A 19,252-nucleotide genomic window follows, 5' to 3' on the forward strand; every position below is an offset into this window, starting at 1 on the left:
ACAGACCAAAGCCTCTTTCCAGCTCTCCAGTCCTTCAGTCACTTTGTGGTCATAGCAGCAAGTCTCTTTTGGTTATCATTGGGTGGTTCAAAGATGCCACCGGGGTGTAAAGTTCCCCTTTTGAAAACCATAGGTCTGCAGTAAGCTTTGTTTAGCTATATTGTGTACATTTGTGGAAGGGATTAGTAATAGATTTTTGTTTTTTTCTTGGAAGTCATTGGAAAGCAAAAGACTAAATCTATTTGGATTTCACTTGGGATAGATTAGTGGGTGTCAGATGTTACACAATACTTGACATATCCACTGCTGTTAAGTTGGCCGTGGCAAAGGGATTACCCGATAATGAATCACCAAGCTCTTTAGACATTTAAAGGAAATCATGCCTCTTCCTTTCCCTGGTGGTACTCTCTTTCCATCCCAGGACCTTCTTGTGACAGTCCGTGTTCAGATGTTGAAAACTCCATGCAGATGTGCAAACACCGGACAGCTTTGTGTTCAGCCTTCTACCTTGCTAATTGTTTTCATGGGATTATTTGGATTGTGTAGAAAGCTTTTTCCAAATCCCCTTTATTACTGAAGTTATTGTTGCCAGCAGAAAGCAGGAATAAGATTAAAGGTGCTTAAGTCTGTAGAGTTGTTTCTAATTTGTACGTGTCATTTCAGTGGCATTTCAACAGAACTCTGTCTCTTCCCCTCCCTGCTCCCCTGTGGTACTGTGCTTGAGTTAGGGCTGAGAAGCCAAGCTATTGGAAGAAAATTCATTTTGTTCCCTAATTATTATGCTGGCACTCGGGAGATAATTTTTCCCTTCATGCACTGCCAATTAATATGCAAATGAGCTGATAAATATTTATACCATGATTTAAATTATGCAGGGAGCGCTTTCAGTGTACTCTGCAAATGAATTGTTCATGGACTTCAAAGTGCTGGCTGCTGTGCTAACGAGGGGAGATTTGCATAAGGCCCTAATCAGGCGCATACTGATTAAGCTTCATTATGGAAACTGCCAGCTGCAATCTTTGTTTCTATTTTATTACAAAAAGGGGAACTTTTCACGCTTCAGTCGCCTTGACAATGTCAGACACAGCTAGTAGGAGAGACTAAAACTCCACAGAGCAACTGAAGTTTCCCTGTTCAGTTGAAGATTGCTATGGTGTAACTGAAGTTGTATTTCTTCCCCCTTCTCCCCACTCCCTTTCGTGTTCGGTCGAGAGCAGTAGTGTAGATTTGATAGAAATTGCCATTCTCCCTTTCCTTGGACTATCTGAACCTGTAGAGGATACCACAGCAATGCTGGACTGCAGCGACTACGTTCTAGGTGGGTACCAGCTCAGCTCTTTCTTATGAGCGTTTAATATGGAAATAGAGGCTGTGAGGTTGACTATGCATAGAGGCTTAATCACATATGCAGAGGCTAGAGAAGGTGTTTGTAAGGCAGAAGCTCACCAGTGAATCGGCAGCAAGTAGGTGCCTGGTAGACAGATAGATCTGCACCAGGGAAATACATGGTTTATTTTTTTTTTTTTCTTCTTCTTTCCCTTACTCCAGGAGAATTTGTTTCCTCTGCACTGGAGAGATTTGCTGCTAGGCTTGGATGATATTAATACAGTTCTTTTGCTTTTAGGATTTCAATCTGAGGAGCATTTAGCTTCTAACAAACACTGGACTTGACTTGCATATACGTGTGTTAGGAATTTTAAAGCATTAAAATAGATGAGAGACAGTCCCAGTCTCAAAGAATTTAGTAGCTGTATTCAGCCATTCACCAACAGAATGTATATTATGTCTGTGTATTTTTAATGAAATACCAAGGTTCTTCATGCGTAATAGAAAATAAGGTGGAGTGCACAGTGGTTGTCATTGATACCGTTGCAAGCTGTGCCTAAGGTTACTGGGGTAATGTATTTCCTGCATTGAGATTCCATCAGGACTGCAGAACAGACATGCCATAATTTCTTCTTCATGTCTTTTAAAGTTATTTACAGTAATGGACCGTCCCAATTTTACAGTAGGTTTTATTTATGTTCAAGGGTCTTTTCCCAAAGCTCAATGTATAGATCTTTTTTTTTTCTTTTTTTTTTTTTATTCCATTATATAAGTTCATGTAAGAACTATTATGTCAAAGTAAGAGAATATATTTTTGGATGGTGAATTTTAAAGCAGACATCTGAATACTTGTTTCTGAATACGAAGTGTTTTTTTTTAAAAAAATAATTTCTAGAGAATTCTTGGCATGTTTTCACTCACATTCAACTTTGGTTTTGCCGTATGCATTGATGAATCATTTTTCCTGGTGCTGATGGGAGTATTAGGCAGTTTCACTTTAACAGGTGAAAGGAAATATTTAATGATATATTCCATGTTAAGATTTCCTGTGTTTTACTAGCTATGTACAGTCCCTGATACTCCAGGTTGGTCCAGTGTCTGCTGCATCTTTCTCCTGAATACCTTTTGAAATGTTACTGGGGGTGTGTGAAAGCCTGGCACAGCACTGCCTTGTGACACCCTCAGCCCTGCTAGCAGAGCAGCAGTACTGAATGTATTTGCTCCTGAGAGTTTGATTTCAATCATGCACCTGCTGCTTTCGATCCTTCCTTCTGTGGAGTTTGTTTTTAGATAATGTTGGCAGAAGTTGTAGCCGAGGGCCTTTATTTAAACCAGGAGTAAGATCTAAAGGAAAAAGAAAAGGTGAGGGCATTATGGTTTGTTTTTTTTCAGCCCACTTCATTTGTTTATTCTTTTAACTTTAAAGCAGAAATTGTATGAGCATGAATAAACCAAATAATCTTTTTATTTGACGTATAATGAATCCGTGGGTTTAGTATCCTGCGGATATGTCTGTTTTGCTGGTAGCAGTTTTGTGCTTCAGATGCATGTCATACCATTTGCAATGGAAATAGTGGCATTGTTCTTGATGCTTTACATGCAGAAGGCCCACAGATTGAACAAGAAATAGTCAGCTGGTGAAATAATGGATGCTATCCTTCGTTTGAACCTGAGCAGTACCAGAAAGATGGTTCTTCATCCAAATTGCTGTTTTTTTGCGATTGCAGTGTTTGAGGTCTTTGTTAGGGATGAATCTTTACAATAACATAGTCTTCATTTAGACATGCTTTTGGTAGTTGAGTAAACTTTATGTGTGTGTCTAGTACTAGGAAACACTGAAAACCTTTTTTGAAAGGATTTATTTGCAGCATAGCCTGAAAGAAAAACATGTGTTGGTTGCTTTATGAAAAGAGGTCTGTACAGTGATAACCTTGTCCTGTATGAACTTGCTGGTCAAGCAGGAAGGTTTGTTGTATGAGCCTCCTCATACAGAGGGAGCAGTCACTACATTGCTTGCAGTTCTGTGCACAAGACAGTTGTGCATCCCCTACAGGTTTAGTTTGTTTATTCTACCATTAGTATCCTGCAGGGTGGCTCTCATACTTCAGTTTCTGCAACAAACTAGCACAGGAGGCTCTGTGTTGTTTTTTTTTTTTGCAAGAGCTTTCTGAAGTGGTTCAGCGAGTGGATCCCATGTTACTGAGAGACGATCTTCTCAGCTGGTGCTCTTCCCTTCTGTGGTCAGTGCGATCATGAGTTCAGGCTATCCTTGTGCTCTGGGCTTAAAAAATACGTCCTATGTCCAATAGCCCTATGAGTCAGCCTAGTTTCCACAACCAAAGAGGACTTCTAAGCCTTCTTCGCTCATTTTCCTGTTGGTTGAGGACTCTTCATGTTTGTGTCTAAAGCAAAGTTTTCCATTCAGTGTTCTCTGGACCTAAAGTAATTTCAGTAGCCATCTGTGTGTCAAGGAATGATCTAACGCTCTTTATCAGATGAATGTTGCCTATAATCACTTTCAATAAACGTGCTGTTGCCACAACAGTAAACTCAATGTAAGGTACATGGAACTTCTAGATAGAAACATACTTTGTATTCGTTTTACGCACAGATCTATCAGCAGGGAGGGGCACATCAACAATGAACACTTCTGTGCAGTCAGTGGAACCCATGTTCTGTTTCTAGAGTGTGGATCATACTATCCAGATGTGAAAAATGCCAAAATAAGGAGCCGGGAAGCAATAGTTTCTGTATCTTCAGATACAGCGAGCAGAGCTGTGTCTTTCAAGACTATGAACTCGTATCTTGAATCTCCTAAGCAGAGGTTGTGAAAAATGGGGGCAAAATTTGCAGCCTTTTGCTGAAGTGTGGGCCAGCAGCACTCAGCTGGAAAGTTTCTCCTCACTCACTCCCCCTTTGAAAAACCAGTTCAACACATGTCTGCCTTTATACTAAGAATACCATGGATAGTTCAGATCTCTTTTACACATGGCTGACGTGTGAAAGATTTAAGCAGAGGCATAGGGACTCTCTGTGAAGAGGTGGGGCTCTGGAGAGGTTGAGTTAACTTGTCAAGGGAAGAATCCTGTTTGTTACAGTCCTCTGGGTTTTCTAGGGCCTACAGGGTTCAACTGCAGCAGTTGTTTATGTGGAAAATTACATTTGTTTTAAAAATATTTGTGTCTTAAATTGTGTTTCCTAACTGCTTATTGGAGTCTTTCCAAGGTTGATGTCTCTTATCTTTTTTCTCACACATGCTGCATTTCTAACTAGTTCCCTCCTCTTCCCACCCTGCACTCCCAGCCAAGCTTCATCGTGACTCCTGTTTTCATTCAAGCCCTGTCCACGTGCCTCATTCCTCCTGGCTTGCGCTTGTGTTCCTCTGCTGCTGTCACCCCTGATTCTGATAGCCTGAGGGTGGCTGTGAGACTGGTCTCTCTGGGCAGTAGTAGCTGATAATACACAGCACTAGTCCGGCTTCTCATTTCCAACTTTCATAGACTGCCAAGCAGTGTCTGGGCATTCTTGGAAGCATCTGGGGGAAAGATGCAGCAGTTAATGCTGTTACGGTATTCTTCTTCACCCTGTTGGTATTTTGGAAATCACTGCTGTGATGAAAGTACATGACAGAGGTAACCTTTTAAGCACCTAGGAAGAGAACATGCTGGAGTAAAGGGTTCGTTCTGAGCTCATTGAACTTGAATTTAACGGGTTATGGGAATGGAAAAGTGTGCTTCAGGATTTGCTTACATTTCATTTTATGAACTGGTCTGTCTTGAGATTCTTTTTGTAATTTTGGTTTGTGATAATGTGGCACACTGAGGTCAGTAGCAAGGAATGAGGAGGTAATAAGCTGGAGAGCTGATGCTGTACACAGAACATCTGTAAAGATTCCTATATAAGGAAACTATATTCTCTGTCTACCATCTGGAGAAGCCCTCCATGTTGCACTACATTCAGCTGACAAGCTTTGAAACCAAGAGCAGACTTTACAATAGGTTCATCCAGAGGGAGAAGGAAGAGGAATTATTTTATATTTGTATGGTTTTGCATGAACATATAGGAAAGATAAAATAACTAAATATCATTGGCATTCCTGTAAGATAAAAATGTAGTATTAGAAAAATGGCATCTATTTAGTTATGATGACTGTATTTCCTTTCTCTTATGGGTGGGGGTGGGTGGGTGTGTGAACAACATAAGAATAATTTAGGCCATGGTGATCAGACTTTGGTTTTGAGTCTTGATGTAGTCTGTGTTCCCCTGCCAACCCCTTTTTGCTTCTATGACTTTCATTGTACTGAAAATTAAGTTCCTACCTGTCTTTGCCCTTCAGCATGCTGTCTTTTTTTCCCTTAACACCATGTTTTTACGTATGGGAATAATGACATACAACATTTTGAAACAATATTTATCTGGGGGATTCAGTATTATGTTCTGCTTCTCATCATTCTTTTTGTGTTATCTGAATTAAAGTAAAGTACATATCAAATTCCTGGTGTTCTGTACTTCCCTTGCACAAGAAAGTATGCATAGATCGGTTGTTTGGTTTTTTTTTTTTCCTGTATTAGTTTATCTTTATTTCTGTTTTAATGCAGACTCAAGAATGAACAATCCGTCAGAACCCAGTAAACCATCAATGGAGAGTGGGGATGGGAACACAGGTAAGAAATGATGAGTTGGTGCACGGATATTTTCTGGTGGAATTGTATGGATATTGAAAGCAAAATTTCTTTACCAGTTTTTACAGGAATTAAAAAATCAAAACAAAACAATCTCCCCACACCTACTGTTTTTAGAGACTTGGGAACACTTTGTCTTGTCATTAACCCTACTGTATGCTGGGCATTATTCACACCTACTGTATCAGAGCACTACCCATACTTTGTATATAAGATTCCCCTTCCCCACTTCCTTTATCTGTAATGTTTCTGATATTATGGAAGGTCTGGTGGCACTAGCTGTCCATAAGTAGTCTTATTTTTTCGTGGCATAGTATACTGTCAGCACATTAACTTTGTCATTATTTTTTGGGTTGAAATTTTCTCTGGCAGATGTGGGCCACTGGCTGATCTTCTTTTCATTTTAGTTTTCATTCAAGCTCTCACAACAGTTCTCAAAAACAAGGGAAAGGGAAAAAGTGTCATTTCTCACCATTAAAAAAAAAAGTTAGCTCGCTTTTCTGTAGTTTCTTCGTGTGTTAGAACAGAACCTTGAAATTTGGCTGGGGAATAACAGCCTTTGTTTCAAGACCAAGGTGACACATCCACAACGTGGCCAAGTTCTAAGCCATTGAAGAAGCTTATTAAGCCACTATAACTCAATCATGCTATCTCATGCTTTATTCCTTTCTGGAGATAATTTGATGTTCATTTTGGAAGCAAGAGAAATGACAATTCTGAATGGAAAGTAAATAGTTTAACTTAACTTAAAATCTTCTCTGAGCTCATAATAACATTTGGGAAGAGAAAACTTTAATGAGAAGGAATTTGTTCTTGTTGATTTGAGAGAAGTCTAGTTACTTTGTATGAGAAAAATAATTTTTTCCCCCTCGTCGTTCAATAATAAGAGTTTTATTTTAAACTCTGGAGTTGTGATTAAACTAACAATTTATTTCATTTTATGCTGCTGTCTCCTCATTTTTTGTGCAAGGCTTTAATACAGCTAAGAGTGACTGAATGTTCCCGATACTGATCCGAGAGGCTGGATGTTTTCTGCCAATGCATGGGGTCAGTCAAAAGGAATTCTGCCCACTGATTATTAGTGTGTGTTTTGTTACTAGCATCTCAGTTTTTATAATTTCCATTGTATTTGTAATAGGAGAGGTATAAATTCTTTTTAGGTACAAAAATTATTTATTAAGTATTTAATACTGATTTAGGATGATATAAAACATTATTTCAAAAAACATATGAGCTTTAAACATTTCATAATCATAAACAGCATCAAGAGAACAATAGTTTTAAATATTCCCTATAGAATCCTTGTAGTTGGAGAGTGTATGTAAACTTCTGAGAAAATTCAGACTTCCTGCTCTGTATGACCACAGTTCCCTGCGTATTTTCTTCAAAAAGTACATTCCCAACGTGATTCCTTAAGTGCAGCTTTAACTAGCAATTTCACCTAAACTGAGCTGTTAAAGAGCAGAACTTGGTTTGTTCAAAGGTAGTCCATTATCACAGAAGTATTGCATCTGCTTCAGCAGAACCCTGGCTCTGCTATCGTAAGCAGATGCGTCATCTGCATGAAAGTGGTGGTTATGGTATAAAGAAATGGATAGATTGTAAAGCTGCATGGAGGTGCTTTCATCACAACAGAGGATACAACATCTATTTTTTTTATACTCTAGTACTAAAGTTAGTTATCACAAAAGTTTTACTCTTACTGGTGTTTGGACCTTTTGCAAACATTACTTCTGTACTTTAAATGTTTCCAGTCATTCCTTTCAGTTTTGTTTCCTGACTTTTTAAATCATGCAAACTAAAATAATCTAGAATTTTTGAGGACCCTTTGTTCTGCAGCCATTGTTTTGTTTTTAAATATAGTGCTCAAAAACCACTGGAGGTAGGAATTAATGGCATTTGTGACGTTCTTTGGAGGCTCAAGCATCAGTTGTGTTAGTCAACTGGCAGATGTTAAACCCTGAAAGGAATACTCATGGAATGTAATTTTAGGCTTCTGATCGGGGTACTTAGATTATGGTTCTTGGTGAAAAGACATCATCTTTCAGCTCGGACACTAAGGAACTGGAAGGGCCAGTGATTGTCTGGGGAGCATAGGCTCTGAAGCAAAACGAGTGAAGATGATTTTTATAAACACTCAAGAGTTCTTATTTTTATAACTTTCTGTAACTGTCAATTTTCCAGTCACATTTGTAAATCACTTGAGTTTGCTGTGTAAGCACTACTAGTCTGTCTTTTGAACCTCAGTGGATATTTGTTTGGGTCCTTCCTGTTTTAAACTGTAGTAAGCTGAAGCAACTTGAAAATTTTAAGAGAAACCACTGTAGAGCATGGAATTTACATTTGGCAAAGCTAGTGTTCTCAGGAAAAAAAAATACAGTTGCTACTGGTAAAGATGACTTAACACCAGTAGTTCTCTGAGCTAACATCTAAGTTTCATGGAACTTAACAAATTAGGCTTTTGTATTTCTAACTCTGACTATTTAGGGAACATAGTAAAGTCCCCTTGAACACATTGGTCACAATAAAATGCCTGAAACAGATTTTAACTTTAAAATTTTTGTGCTAACTGGACTCCACTTTTAAGCATATGAAAAAGCAGCCCGTCTTTCTGATGAATTAAAAACAACAACAAAAAAGTGTTTGAGTACAAGAGCTGTTGGATGGCTGTTTTCACAAGAGCACGAATTGATCAACTGGTCGTCAGTATTGCAGAGTTACACAAAGCTTTTCCAGCCTTCAGTTGTGGGTGGACAGTCTACTTAGTATCTACTGGAAAAAGGAGAGAGAAGCAAGAAGTGTCTTACAGTAAACAGATAGCCCTTTTGGTTTCCTTTTTTATAGGCTGCAGTATAATAAAATTTTCCAAAACAACTCAACTTTTTTTTTTTTCCCAGTTGTTTAATGCATATTCTTTTTTAAAAGCTGTGTGAATGCAATACTATGAAAGCCAAGGTTATAATGTCTGCGGAAACTGTAGGATTATGACATGCATTGACAGAGCAGCAAAATAATAGTTTCTGTAAGGACAGTATTTGGAAGAATTCTAAGGATTCATGTTTGCATTGCTTCGTTTCCAGAGACTGACTTTCTAGTTTCCATAGGAAGAAAGTCTGTAGGAGAGTGGGCAAGGGACCATGAAATAATCGTTAACAGGTAACATTCTGGGCAAATATCAATGCTAAACTTCTTATTAGTAATGTGGATAAGGAATCAACAATTTCTGAGTATTGAGGATCTTACCCCCCACCCCACCCTAAATGCACTCATGCAGTGAGAGAAGGAGAAATGTACTGCTGATGCTGGAAGATGTCTCCCAGAGCACAGTGCAGATGCCCACTCAAGTTAGTTTTGAAATCTTCCTTCTCCTTGTTTGCCTTCTCTTTCTGAGTCATTTCTTGCACCTTACTCCAAATCTTCCCAGACCTGTAGTTCCTCACTCCTCTACAAACTTCATAAGAAAGGAAAACTCAGACTCAAGTCTGATGATCATGATCTTGGATTTTGAGAGCAAGTTTTTCTTGACTGCAGGTGCGGTGTTACCTTGCCTGCTCCATTTTGTCATGCCTTTACCCTCTGCAGGTACAATTCCAAGAGAGCATAAACCAATCCATGGTCAGAGTGTCCTGGTACTTAGTGTTCGGGTCTTTTCCTTGGAGTGGCACTGAGTCAGATGGTTCAAAGATTTGATTTGGTTGAATATTAATTGCACTTAGTATTAGTCTTCATCCAAACCAATTCTGTGAAGTAGCTAACCACATGACTGAATTTATGCCAGACTTTAAATGTGCTTAAGTTGCAGTGGACTTGGGCTATAAGGGTGAGAATTCATCCTACAGCTTGATCGATTCTTGACAACTTGCTGGGGGCAGGGGAGGCTCATTTCCCTACTACCACGTCTCTGACCTCCCCTGCTTTGCATTATCTGCTGCTTTCTGGGCCCTAAGGTAAATTACTTAATCTCACATAACTGGCAGAAAACTAACTTGGCCAACAGAAAAAGGGAACAGTTCACGTGGATAGTTTTTTACTCAGTAAGGTGAATTGGGTTGCTGCTGTGTCCATGAACTACCAGAAGGGGCAGGACAGGGACAATGTAGCTGGAACTAAGAAGAAAGGGGAGATGGGAGCTGTTGGTGAGCTGTTGGATCAGCTCTAGCAGTTATGGGAGCTGGGATGGAGATGGAAAAGACATAAATACTTGGGATTGTTAAAATCATAATACTTGTGATTGCATTTGCTGTGTCTATTAAACACCATGCATTTTTGCATTTAACTCTCACCTTGAGCAGCAGTGACGTTCTGGTCCTTTCATGTCTGCACAATGTGCTGACCTACTGCTTCTGACAGCTCCATTTTCCAGTCTCCTGAACAGATTTCTTGGATTCCACAGGAGTGTTGTCACATCTTTATGAGCACCTTGAGAGCAAGGCCTCTCATATGCTGGACTCAAAGTTCATTTTCACTGCTGTTCTTCAGAAGATGTAGGCATCCTGTGATGAATGCAAGCAACCTGGGTAGCGTTCCTTCCAAAACTAAGGCCGCATCCAAAGGGAAAGGGACACTATACTTCCAAATATGGAAGAAAGCTTAAGATGCAAGTAGTACAGAGAAGTAAACAGGTGTGGTTTGGGTTTTTTTGCTCTTGAGTTTGGTTTTGGGAGGTGCGGGAAGAGGGAGTTGGAGTCCTTCAAGGTTGAATTTAAATAAAATGTTGTTTTCTCTCAGTACCTGTCTAAACTGGTTTTTGGGACCCATGGAGATTTTTAAGCTCAGTCTTGGAACTTGCTGTGTTAAACACTATCAACTCTAGGAGGCTCATTTCGAATTTCCATATTAAGAGTCAGTAGAAGCTCTAACTGAAACATTTCTTCTGCACACATGCACAACAGTGATCATTTAATATGGTACCATGATTTGAGGGTCTTTTTGGAAGATTGTTAACTGGAACAGCTTCACCTATTTATTTAAGGTGAGGCTTCCAGCTAGTCCTCTCAGAAATTGATAATTTTTTTGACCACTGCAAGTTTCTGATTGGAATGAAGAATGTTTGCCTTACAGAAGGTTTTCTTATCTGTATATTTTTTTTCGTACAAGTGTGTACCTGACCACAGGTTGAAAACTGATTCAAAGCATCTGCTTAAATAAGGAGGTGGTAGATTTTTTTCCATTGAATTACAGTAGCTGTTTCTCAGGAATTATTTTTATATATTTACCCAATTATTTTCCCACTCCCTTTGGCCTTCTGCATTGAGAGAATTCTTCAGTTTACTGGAAAGAATGAAAATAGATGACATTCTTCTAGCTCTTTCCAGCAGACCTTCTTATCTACCTTTTTTTGGAGAAATGCAATCAAGTTCCATTCATTCAGGATTAACTCAGACGAATGATAGTCCTTCCATTCACTTTGGATTGGAATTTTAGGCTCATTAAGCAAAATAATTTTGCATAGTTTAAAATCGTTTTAATGCATAGTTAAACTAGTTTTATTTTTAACATGTCTGTGGATCTTTGGCTGCACATATGTCCCTTAAGTCTGTAAACCCTGGCCCAAAGCACAGAATTAAAAACTTGAGAGTAGACCAACTCCTCCCCCACAGAATCTCGTCCAAAGATGCATCAAAGGGCCACCTTAGGTGTACCTTACATGGGTGCTAGAAAACTTGACTCTCTGTGTTGTGTCTCTATTTAATTGAACAGTGACTCTATCTTTGGAAATTTTATCTAAGCTGTTTGTAGGTCAAAATAGCAATGTAAAATATTGGATAGTGTATTTCACTAATCAATTTTTATGCCTACTTGCTTTTGCAGATGTTTCTAAGGAATAGAAAACAACTGTGTTGTTTAACAACTGTGACTCTCTTTTGCTTAGTAGATAACCTAGATTTTTATGATGGAAAATGTAGATGATGCAAGGAATTTTGAAGTAGGAGTTAGTTGAACACCTGTCTGCAGGCACTTTATAAAATTCGATTGTCATGAAGAGTACACATGCAAGTTTAAAGCTGGTTTTACTTCATTTCAGTCATGCAATTTTTAAGATTGCATCATCTGTTCTAGAAATCCCAACCAGGCTGATTACACTCAGAGTCTCCCTTCTTGTTGTTAGCCACTGTAGGTGGTAATAACAACATACAGAACCAGTTGTTGATAATCCCTAATGTTGATTTTATCATCTCCCCACAGAATGATTCTTAAAAGTTTGTAGTTATAGCTCCTCTTGGGAGAAGAGAATTCTGTAATTCTGTGGTAGTTTCTTATGGAAAAAATGTTTTTTCTTTGGTCCCACCCACGCCACCCCCCTTCTCACAACCAGATTATTTGGGGATAGTTAGGGGGTTTTCATATCGTCCAAGCTGTTTAGGAAGAAAACAAAAAACATTGGGAAGTAATCAGGTTTTAGTTGTATGAAAGTGGGGGAGAGCAAAAGCAAGCCCAGGCAGTTATCTTACGTAATGAGAGCACAAATATTCATGGAAATGTGGAGGTATCTTAAAACTGCGGCCCATAACTGCTATCTATATACAGTACTTCTGTTTTCATCAAGTATTATTTTACTTGTCTTTAGTGAAAGGTGGCTTTATGTGAACCTTGTTCTTGCCATTTTCTGAACTTGAAGATAGTCTTCCGCTGCTGGATAGAGAATGCATGGAGAATGGAAACACAGTTTAATCCTAGCAGCGTACACCCATTTGGTTCTCAAACCATAGTAGAGAATGATGGGGTAATAGTGTACATAGAATAGGTAAGATGATAGAAGCCAAAGAAAATATGATGTTGATTTTGTTCAGCTGATAAATGCTTTATTACCAAAGTTTGGAAGTAATACTGCTTCCCCACCCCACCTTTTAGTAAAAAAAGCCTTCAATTCTTGTTACTCAGAGTATTTTTCTACTACATAGCATTGAGAGAATAGCAGGAGGCTTAGGAATACTAATTCTTATTCCATTTCATAAAAGTAATAACTAATAGTTCTTAATACCTCTCTTTCTCCAGGCACGCAAACAAATGGCCTGGACTTTCAAAAGCAGCCTGTGCCTGTCGGAGGAGCGATCTCTACAGCCCAGGCCCAGGCCTTACTTGGGCACCTTCATCAGGTAAGAGAAGACCCATTTCAAAGTAGAGTGGACTTGTGCAGGTATGAATGCAGCTTCTCTTGTATGTTCTGTGTTCTCTCTTTCTGTGAATGATGGGTAGTCATGTAACGGAACATGCGGGTAGACCATATGCTTAAATAGCTTGGATGGGAAAAGTTCTTATTGTGGCACTCACTTCATTGCATTAGGCTGCAGAATAGGTCAAGATAGGGTGAGACCTATTTGGGGGAACTAGAAAGCCCCTATTTTGGGACTTGAGAATGTCTGAAGTTTTTGTGTTGGTTTGTTTTTTCTGTTTGGTTTTTTTTTGGGAGGGCGTTCTGTTGTTTTGTTTTAGTGGGTTTTTTTGGTTGGTTTTTTTGTTGGTTTTGTTTTCATTTTTTTTTGTGGGTTTTTTTTGTGTTGTGGTGTTTTTTTTTTTTTTTTTTAACCCTTCATGGAGATACCAAATTGAAAGGCAAGGTAAAATTTTATCGGTTTTGTAAAGGATTATATTTGCCCAACAGCTGCTAAGGTTCTGAAACTCACTACCTAGTTAAGAAACCAGAAGTGGTGTCAGCACTATACTTCAATCTTTCAAACTCGTACACGTTAACTAGAAATATAAAGTGATTGTACTTACTAAGCATATATGGTTTGTGAGGTGTGGGTTTTTTTAAGTTATTTCAAGGACCTGTTTGTCAGATGATATTCAGGCTTCTACTACTGTCCGTCTGTTCTGCTGCTGCAGTGTTTAAGGAATCAAAGCTGAACTTCAGATGTAGGCTGAAGCAAAATGGGGCATCCCTAGGTGAAGAGAAGTATAAGGGGCATTTTTTGTAGTTTTTTTATCTGTTCGCACTTGATGTATGAAAACAAATGTCCTAATTTCTTTCCCTTCCTCAGCACCAAGTTTAAACTTTAAAATACTGTACCTAATTGGCTGACCTTCAATGTTTGAGGTCTGAGGTTGCACAGTTATTGTGGTATAATTGATGTATTGAAGCTTTTATACCCTCTTTCAAGAGCTCTGAACTGCCATTTTATTGTATGGAACATTCCACACGACTTGTCACATAATTACTATTTTCCTAGTAGATTGCGTTATATAGGACCTAGGGAGTGCCAGTGTTCAAATTTCCTGAACCAATAGGCTGTTGTAGGCTGCCTTTATGTGGAGAGAAGCTGACTAGTTTTCATGGGTTGTCAGTATGTGTTTAACACGGAAACAGATACAGCTGTTCTGCAGAATCTTGTGTGTTTGTTTTAGTCTTCGTTTTGTTAGATAGATTGATCCAGGACAGTAAATGTATTTAGCACAGTGCTTTATCTTGCTCTGGAAATGTATTTATTTAAGCAGTTGTCAGGATCTTTATAACTTCATGTTTGTAAAGGTGTGATTCATTTCTTGAGACTCTAGTTCAAAGGAAAATCTCAGCTATTCTTTTATGCACCTGCAGGTGTGTGGGAATCTATTGTCAAACCGTCCTCTTCTAGTGTGGCTGCTGTTCGTGGGGTGTTATTCAGCCTTAACACACAGTGCTTTCCTCCAGACTAATGCAAAATATTAGGTTGTAGGCAACATTCAGGATAAGTTTAATTTCTAATTAGAAAATGTTTGCTGTGTGGTGAAAGGGGTGTCCAAATGGCATTCAAAGACATATTCAGGAATATGCTCGCTGTACCTGAGTGAGATACATTTGTAGACTTTTATGTGGTTTTTTTATTATTATGTAATTTTTAAAGTTTTATTTCTGAATATATTTTTTTGGCAGCAGGCTATTATTCTGTGTTGTTAATTCATGTTAAAAGTTCAGATTACATCAACTGTGTCAAATTGTATTTTTCTTGTGATGAGGAGGAGCTTTTCTGGGATTGTTTGCTTAGATGTAGAACACACTTAGTAAGTCTGGTACCTTCATCTGGAGTGGTAGGAAATATTTCCAAGGTCACTCTTGAAGGGTTGCCTATTTAAATATTCAGTTATTAATTTCATGTACTGCAATTTAAGTTAAAACACTCCTTCCTGTGCTTGCAGATATGTGGACTCTTTTGTGGACTCTTTTTTGTGATATATATTATGTGGGGACATCTTTTTATAAAGGCAAGAGTGCTACATTTTGCTTTGCTTTATTGTATCCTTTTGTGTTGCCTGGTTTTCAAATGAGCAGCGGTTTTCAAACATGGCCAGAGATGGAATTCACTACAGACTGTAACTCTGACCTTTGAAAGTGTTGGTAATTAATTACATAGCGTTCCTTCTTTATAGTAGGAGTGTCGTAGAAACAAGGCAAGACTGGTTAAAACGGTCTTCAGTAAATGAAATTTTAGCATTTGTTGTAGTGAGAAAATCCTTATTAGAGGTAAAATAAAACTTTTAAAAAATTTCACTTACTGAGGCATCAGGTTTTCTTCATTGCTAACCCACAAGAACTTCTTTGGATCTGTTAATCACAAACATTGGATTCAAGTTTTGAGTATACCTGAATCAATACAGCCTTTGTAAAGTGTCTCCAGTCTTCCATATTGAGATCTTCTTTTCAGTGGCTGAGGACTGCAAATACTTGAACAGGTTGATTTGAGGAAGTGTTTATGCTGTGGGTTTTGTGCTATGCAGGTGATTGCTCCTCTGTCGTATAAGGAAGCAGGTGAACGCAGTGTACATATTTGGACTAAGACCCATTCTGAAATACTAGAAGGGTGATGATGAGTACGGCTTAATGCTCTCCCCTGATGCCTGGATTTTTTAAACAGGAATAGGAATAGTTCGCCTGTCTACCCGAAAATGCTCTGTTTCAACTCAATTTCATGATAATATCTAGATCCCTAAGCAGGAATACTTTCAGCAAGAGGTAGACAAATAACACTGTGGAAGAGTCTTACGGATTTTATTTTAGCCTGGAGCACAAGCACTGTTTCACTGATTCAGGTGTTAGAGGAGCATGCATTGTTCTTGGGGCAGTTTTTGTTGGGGTGCGGGTAGAGAGATTGTTCTTTGTTTACATCATTAAAGTTTTCTGTGGATTCTACATTATTTCATTTCCATTTTTGCACTATATTGTAGGTCCAGCTCGCTGGAACAAGTTTACAGGCTGCTGCTCAGTCCTTAAATGTACAGGTAAAGACAGTTTCCTTCTGCTGCTCATCCTTCTCATTACAAACAGCATTATGGTCCCATTAGAGTTTTTAAGGTGTATTACGTGTTACTCTGTTTTTTCATTCTGACTGGTCTTGCAAGTGATAGGTATGAAGGAATAATAGTTCTACAACTGTAAATCAGGTTCAGAATTGTAAGCATTCAGAAACTGGAGTTGTTTAAAACATGGTGATAGTAATTTTATACTGAATTTCAGTCAGGTATTGTATCATGAATATTCCTGGAGTTTTATAGTTTTCATGTTCTTCCATTTATTCACTTATTTTAAACATAGCAAGTCTTACTTTGCAATTTGTCCTTACTTCTGGTAGCTGAATGTAGGAGTATAATGTAACATCAGCTATTTAATGTCGCTAGCATAGATTGCTTGTCTAAATAACACATAGTGATTTCAAAATAAGTCAGAGTAATTGTTGTTTAATAATGTACGTGAGACAACGAAGCTTTCAAACTTTTTTATGATGCTGAACACTTCAGTGTATCGGTTAACGTGCCACTTCCTCTCAGTGCTATATTAAGGGGCAAAGGATGCAGTTTTATTGAAAACTGGTTTCAGTATTGCTTGTTATTAAAGAATGTAGGTAGTGCATTACATGAAATGCAATAGAATGTGGACCCACTTATACATAATAACAATTTGGAAAGAAGAGGAGGTATAGTGACCTTCCTTTCTAAGAGGAAGGAGGCAGAAAATTGCCTTGGTTGCCATGGTAAACTTCCATCCCTGAGAGAGATGTTGGCAAACAGGCTGTATCTCCAGTGCAGAATGTTTACAGTCCTGCGCTGTAATTATCGCTCAATGACTGGCAGAATTAATCAGAGCCTTTATGTTAATTAGCCTGCTCTGCAGTCCCCAAAACAGGTGGTGGAAAATATGCAAATCTATGCAGAATTTTAATGTTCTGCATAACCAGTTTTAATTATCATAAAACTCTCTCCCTCTCTTCATGCACTTGCATTTTCTCCCTCATGTCTTCACAATTTCTTCTGTTTAAAAAAAACCCTCCAAAAACAAAACCCCAAAATCTTTTAAAATAAAGCAGCATTCAATTAAATACATGCTAAACTTTGATTGTTTAAAAGCACTGTATGTACTATGTATTTTGCTGTAGGAAGATAAACCTGTGAGGATTTCTCAAACTAGTTCCATATAAGCCAACAGTACGATGATAACTTAGAGGTACAGGATGCAGATATAGAAAACGGAAACACAATCTCCTTTCCCTTGTTCCATTGTTCGGGATTTTAGGCAATGAATAATTTTAACTACCTTTTCTTTCTTTATGGAGAAAGGTAGTGTCAGCTTCAGTTGTATTGCATTAAATGAAATGAGACCTGAAAATAATGTCAAAGAGTTACAAAAGACCTGAGAGTCTTTTTGTTTGGTTTAAACTGCATTACCTACAGACATGTTTGAGCAATCGTAGCTGAGATGGTGGGCACATAGAGCCATTGCTTAAACACACTCTTAAAATAAACCCAAGGGCTTTTTGTATGCAGATGAAAGATTTTTATTGTGCAGTGTTGAGATAGCAGTGTTATACATTAACATCTGTTTTACACTATAAAGAGTTGTGGGTTGTTTTTTTTTTTTTTTTTGACTAGTCTAAATCTAATGAAGAATCTGGGGACTCTCAGCAGCCAAGCCAGCCTTCCCAGCAGCCTTCAGTGCAGGCGGCCATACCCCAGACCCAGCTCATGCTGGCCGGAGGACAGATCACTGGGGTAAGATATTACCCAAGTACACCGCAGTAAGCCTCCTGTCCGGCAAATGATGGCAGTATCTACAGCAGTCCCTGTAGAACTGTCAGTGAAGATTATTGTCATTTCCTTTAACGTAGGAAGAAACTTGAGTGAAAGAGGGGACAGAAAATGTCTTCCAATAAAAAACAGCAGACTTTAATCTTTGGTTTTTTGTTGCAAAGTATTTGCTTCCAAAAAAACCTAATCTTGCTCTCTGTTCTCAGTATCCATCTTGACTCTGCAATGAAATTAAAACCTAGTGTGTGTAGAAATAAGAAAGCCACTGATGTCATAAAGAGGAATTTTTATTTTTTTGCAAGAATAAAATGAGGCATGGGTGCATGAGACTATATCTTACCAGATAGCTGGACGAAGAACAAAACTGATGGGAACTGCTGACTCTAATTCTTCCTCTTCTGAAACACATTTCTTTTTAAGTAACTATATAGCGCTTGCCTTAAACCTATTCAACCCTTCTGTTTTAACCTACCGATTTGGAGGGTTTTAATTGCAAGGCTTTGGGAGTAATTACGGAATAACTGTTGTTTTAGGATTACTGGTGTCTCTGAATTGTTGTAAATGCTTTCAGTCATTTTAAAAAAGAGCAAGTTTTGTGAATGGGCTGGTTTGGTTAAAGAGTTTGCTTCCACATAATCAGCTTTGCAGTTTTAAGAGTTTGCATGTTAATAAGGAATTTAGGGCAGTTGCTCCAACAGTGTATTTATGATTTGAAGTATTAGGTTAGATCTTCTCTACACGTGAATGAAACAGTGTCTTAATTTCATGTTCAGTTGTTAAATCTTCTTGTATGCTAGTGTGTAAATAAACATCCTATTTAGCTTGTGGTTCATTACATTTGAAAGTTTTAAAAGTGAGACTGTTTTAATATGTTGTTAAAACCCAGCATGTTTTATTATTTTTCTCATTCTCAAAAATAGTGGTTTGTTTTAATTTATGATTGTCTGCAGTAGTGAAACATTCAAAACTCCAGGCCTATGCAGATATGGATTGTAGTAAATATGGGCATCAAGATTCATTTACATGTAAAGGAGAGACTGCTGCCACCTGTTTCACAGAGATAATGTGTGTTTGGGAAAGGGAAGGGATGTAAACTTGCCAACTCTCTTCTATTTAAAAAAAAAAAAAAAAAAGCAGATGGGGAGCCTCGGAGAGAAACAAACGGAGCTCATGTTCTTTACTTATATCTTAGGGCATAATGGAAATGATGGAATATGGCAGGGGGTGATGCTTATGTGAAGGAACTGGGG

General features: G+C 38.3%; 1 protein-coding gene across 2 annotated transcripts in view; it reads left to right on the forward strand.

The window, feature by feature from the left end:
* Positions 1 to 1,290: 1,290 nt before the first annotated feature.
* Positions 1,291 to 19,252, forward strand: part of POU2F1 (POU class 2 homeobox 1) — a 49,820-nt gene continuing 31,858 nt past the window's right edge. Inside the window, exons 1-5 of one of the 2 annotated variants that reach the window (XM_009890093.1) lie at positions 1,291 to 1,318; positions 5,925 to 5,990; positions 13,005 to 13,105; positions 16,149 to 16,202; positions 17,847 to 17,966. In XM_009890093.1, coding sequence (XP_009888395.1) covers positions 1,291 to 1,318; positions 5,925 to 5,990; positions 13,005 to 13,105; positions 16,149 to 16,202; positions 17,847 to 17,966 — 369 coding nt within the window. Of the gene's footprint in view, positions 1,319 to 5,924; positions 5,991 to 13,004; positions 13,106 to 16,148; positions 16,203 to 17,846; positions 17,967 to 19,252 lie in introns of those variants that run through there. The other variant, XM_009890094.1, reaches the window with a different exon arrangement.

The sequence above is a fragment of the Charadrius vociferus genome, unplaced genomic scaffold (assembly GCF_000708025.1).
Source record: "Charadrius vociferus isolate BGI_N301 unplaced genomic scaffold, ASM70802v2 scaffold287, whole genome shotgun sequence".
In the NCBI taxonomy this organism is placed as follows: Eukaryota; Metazoa; Chordata; class Aves; order Charadriiformes; family Charadriidae; genus Charadrius; species Charadrius vociferus.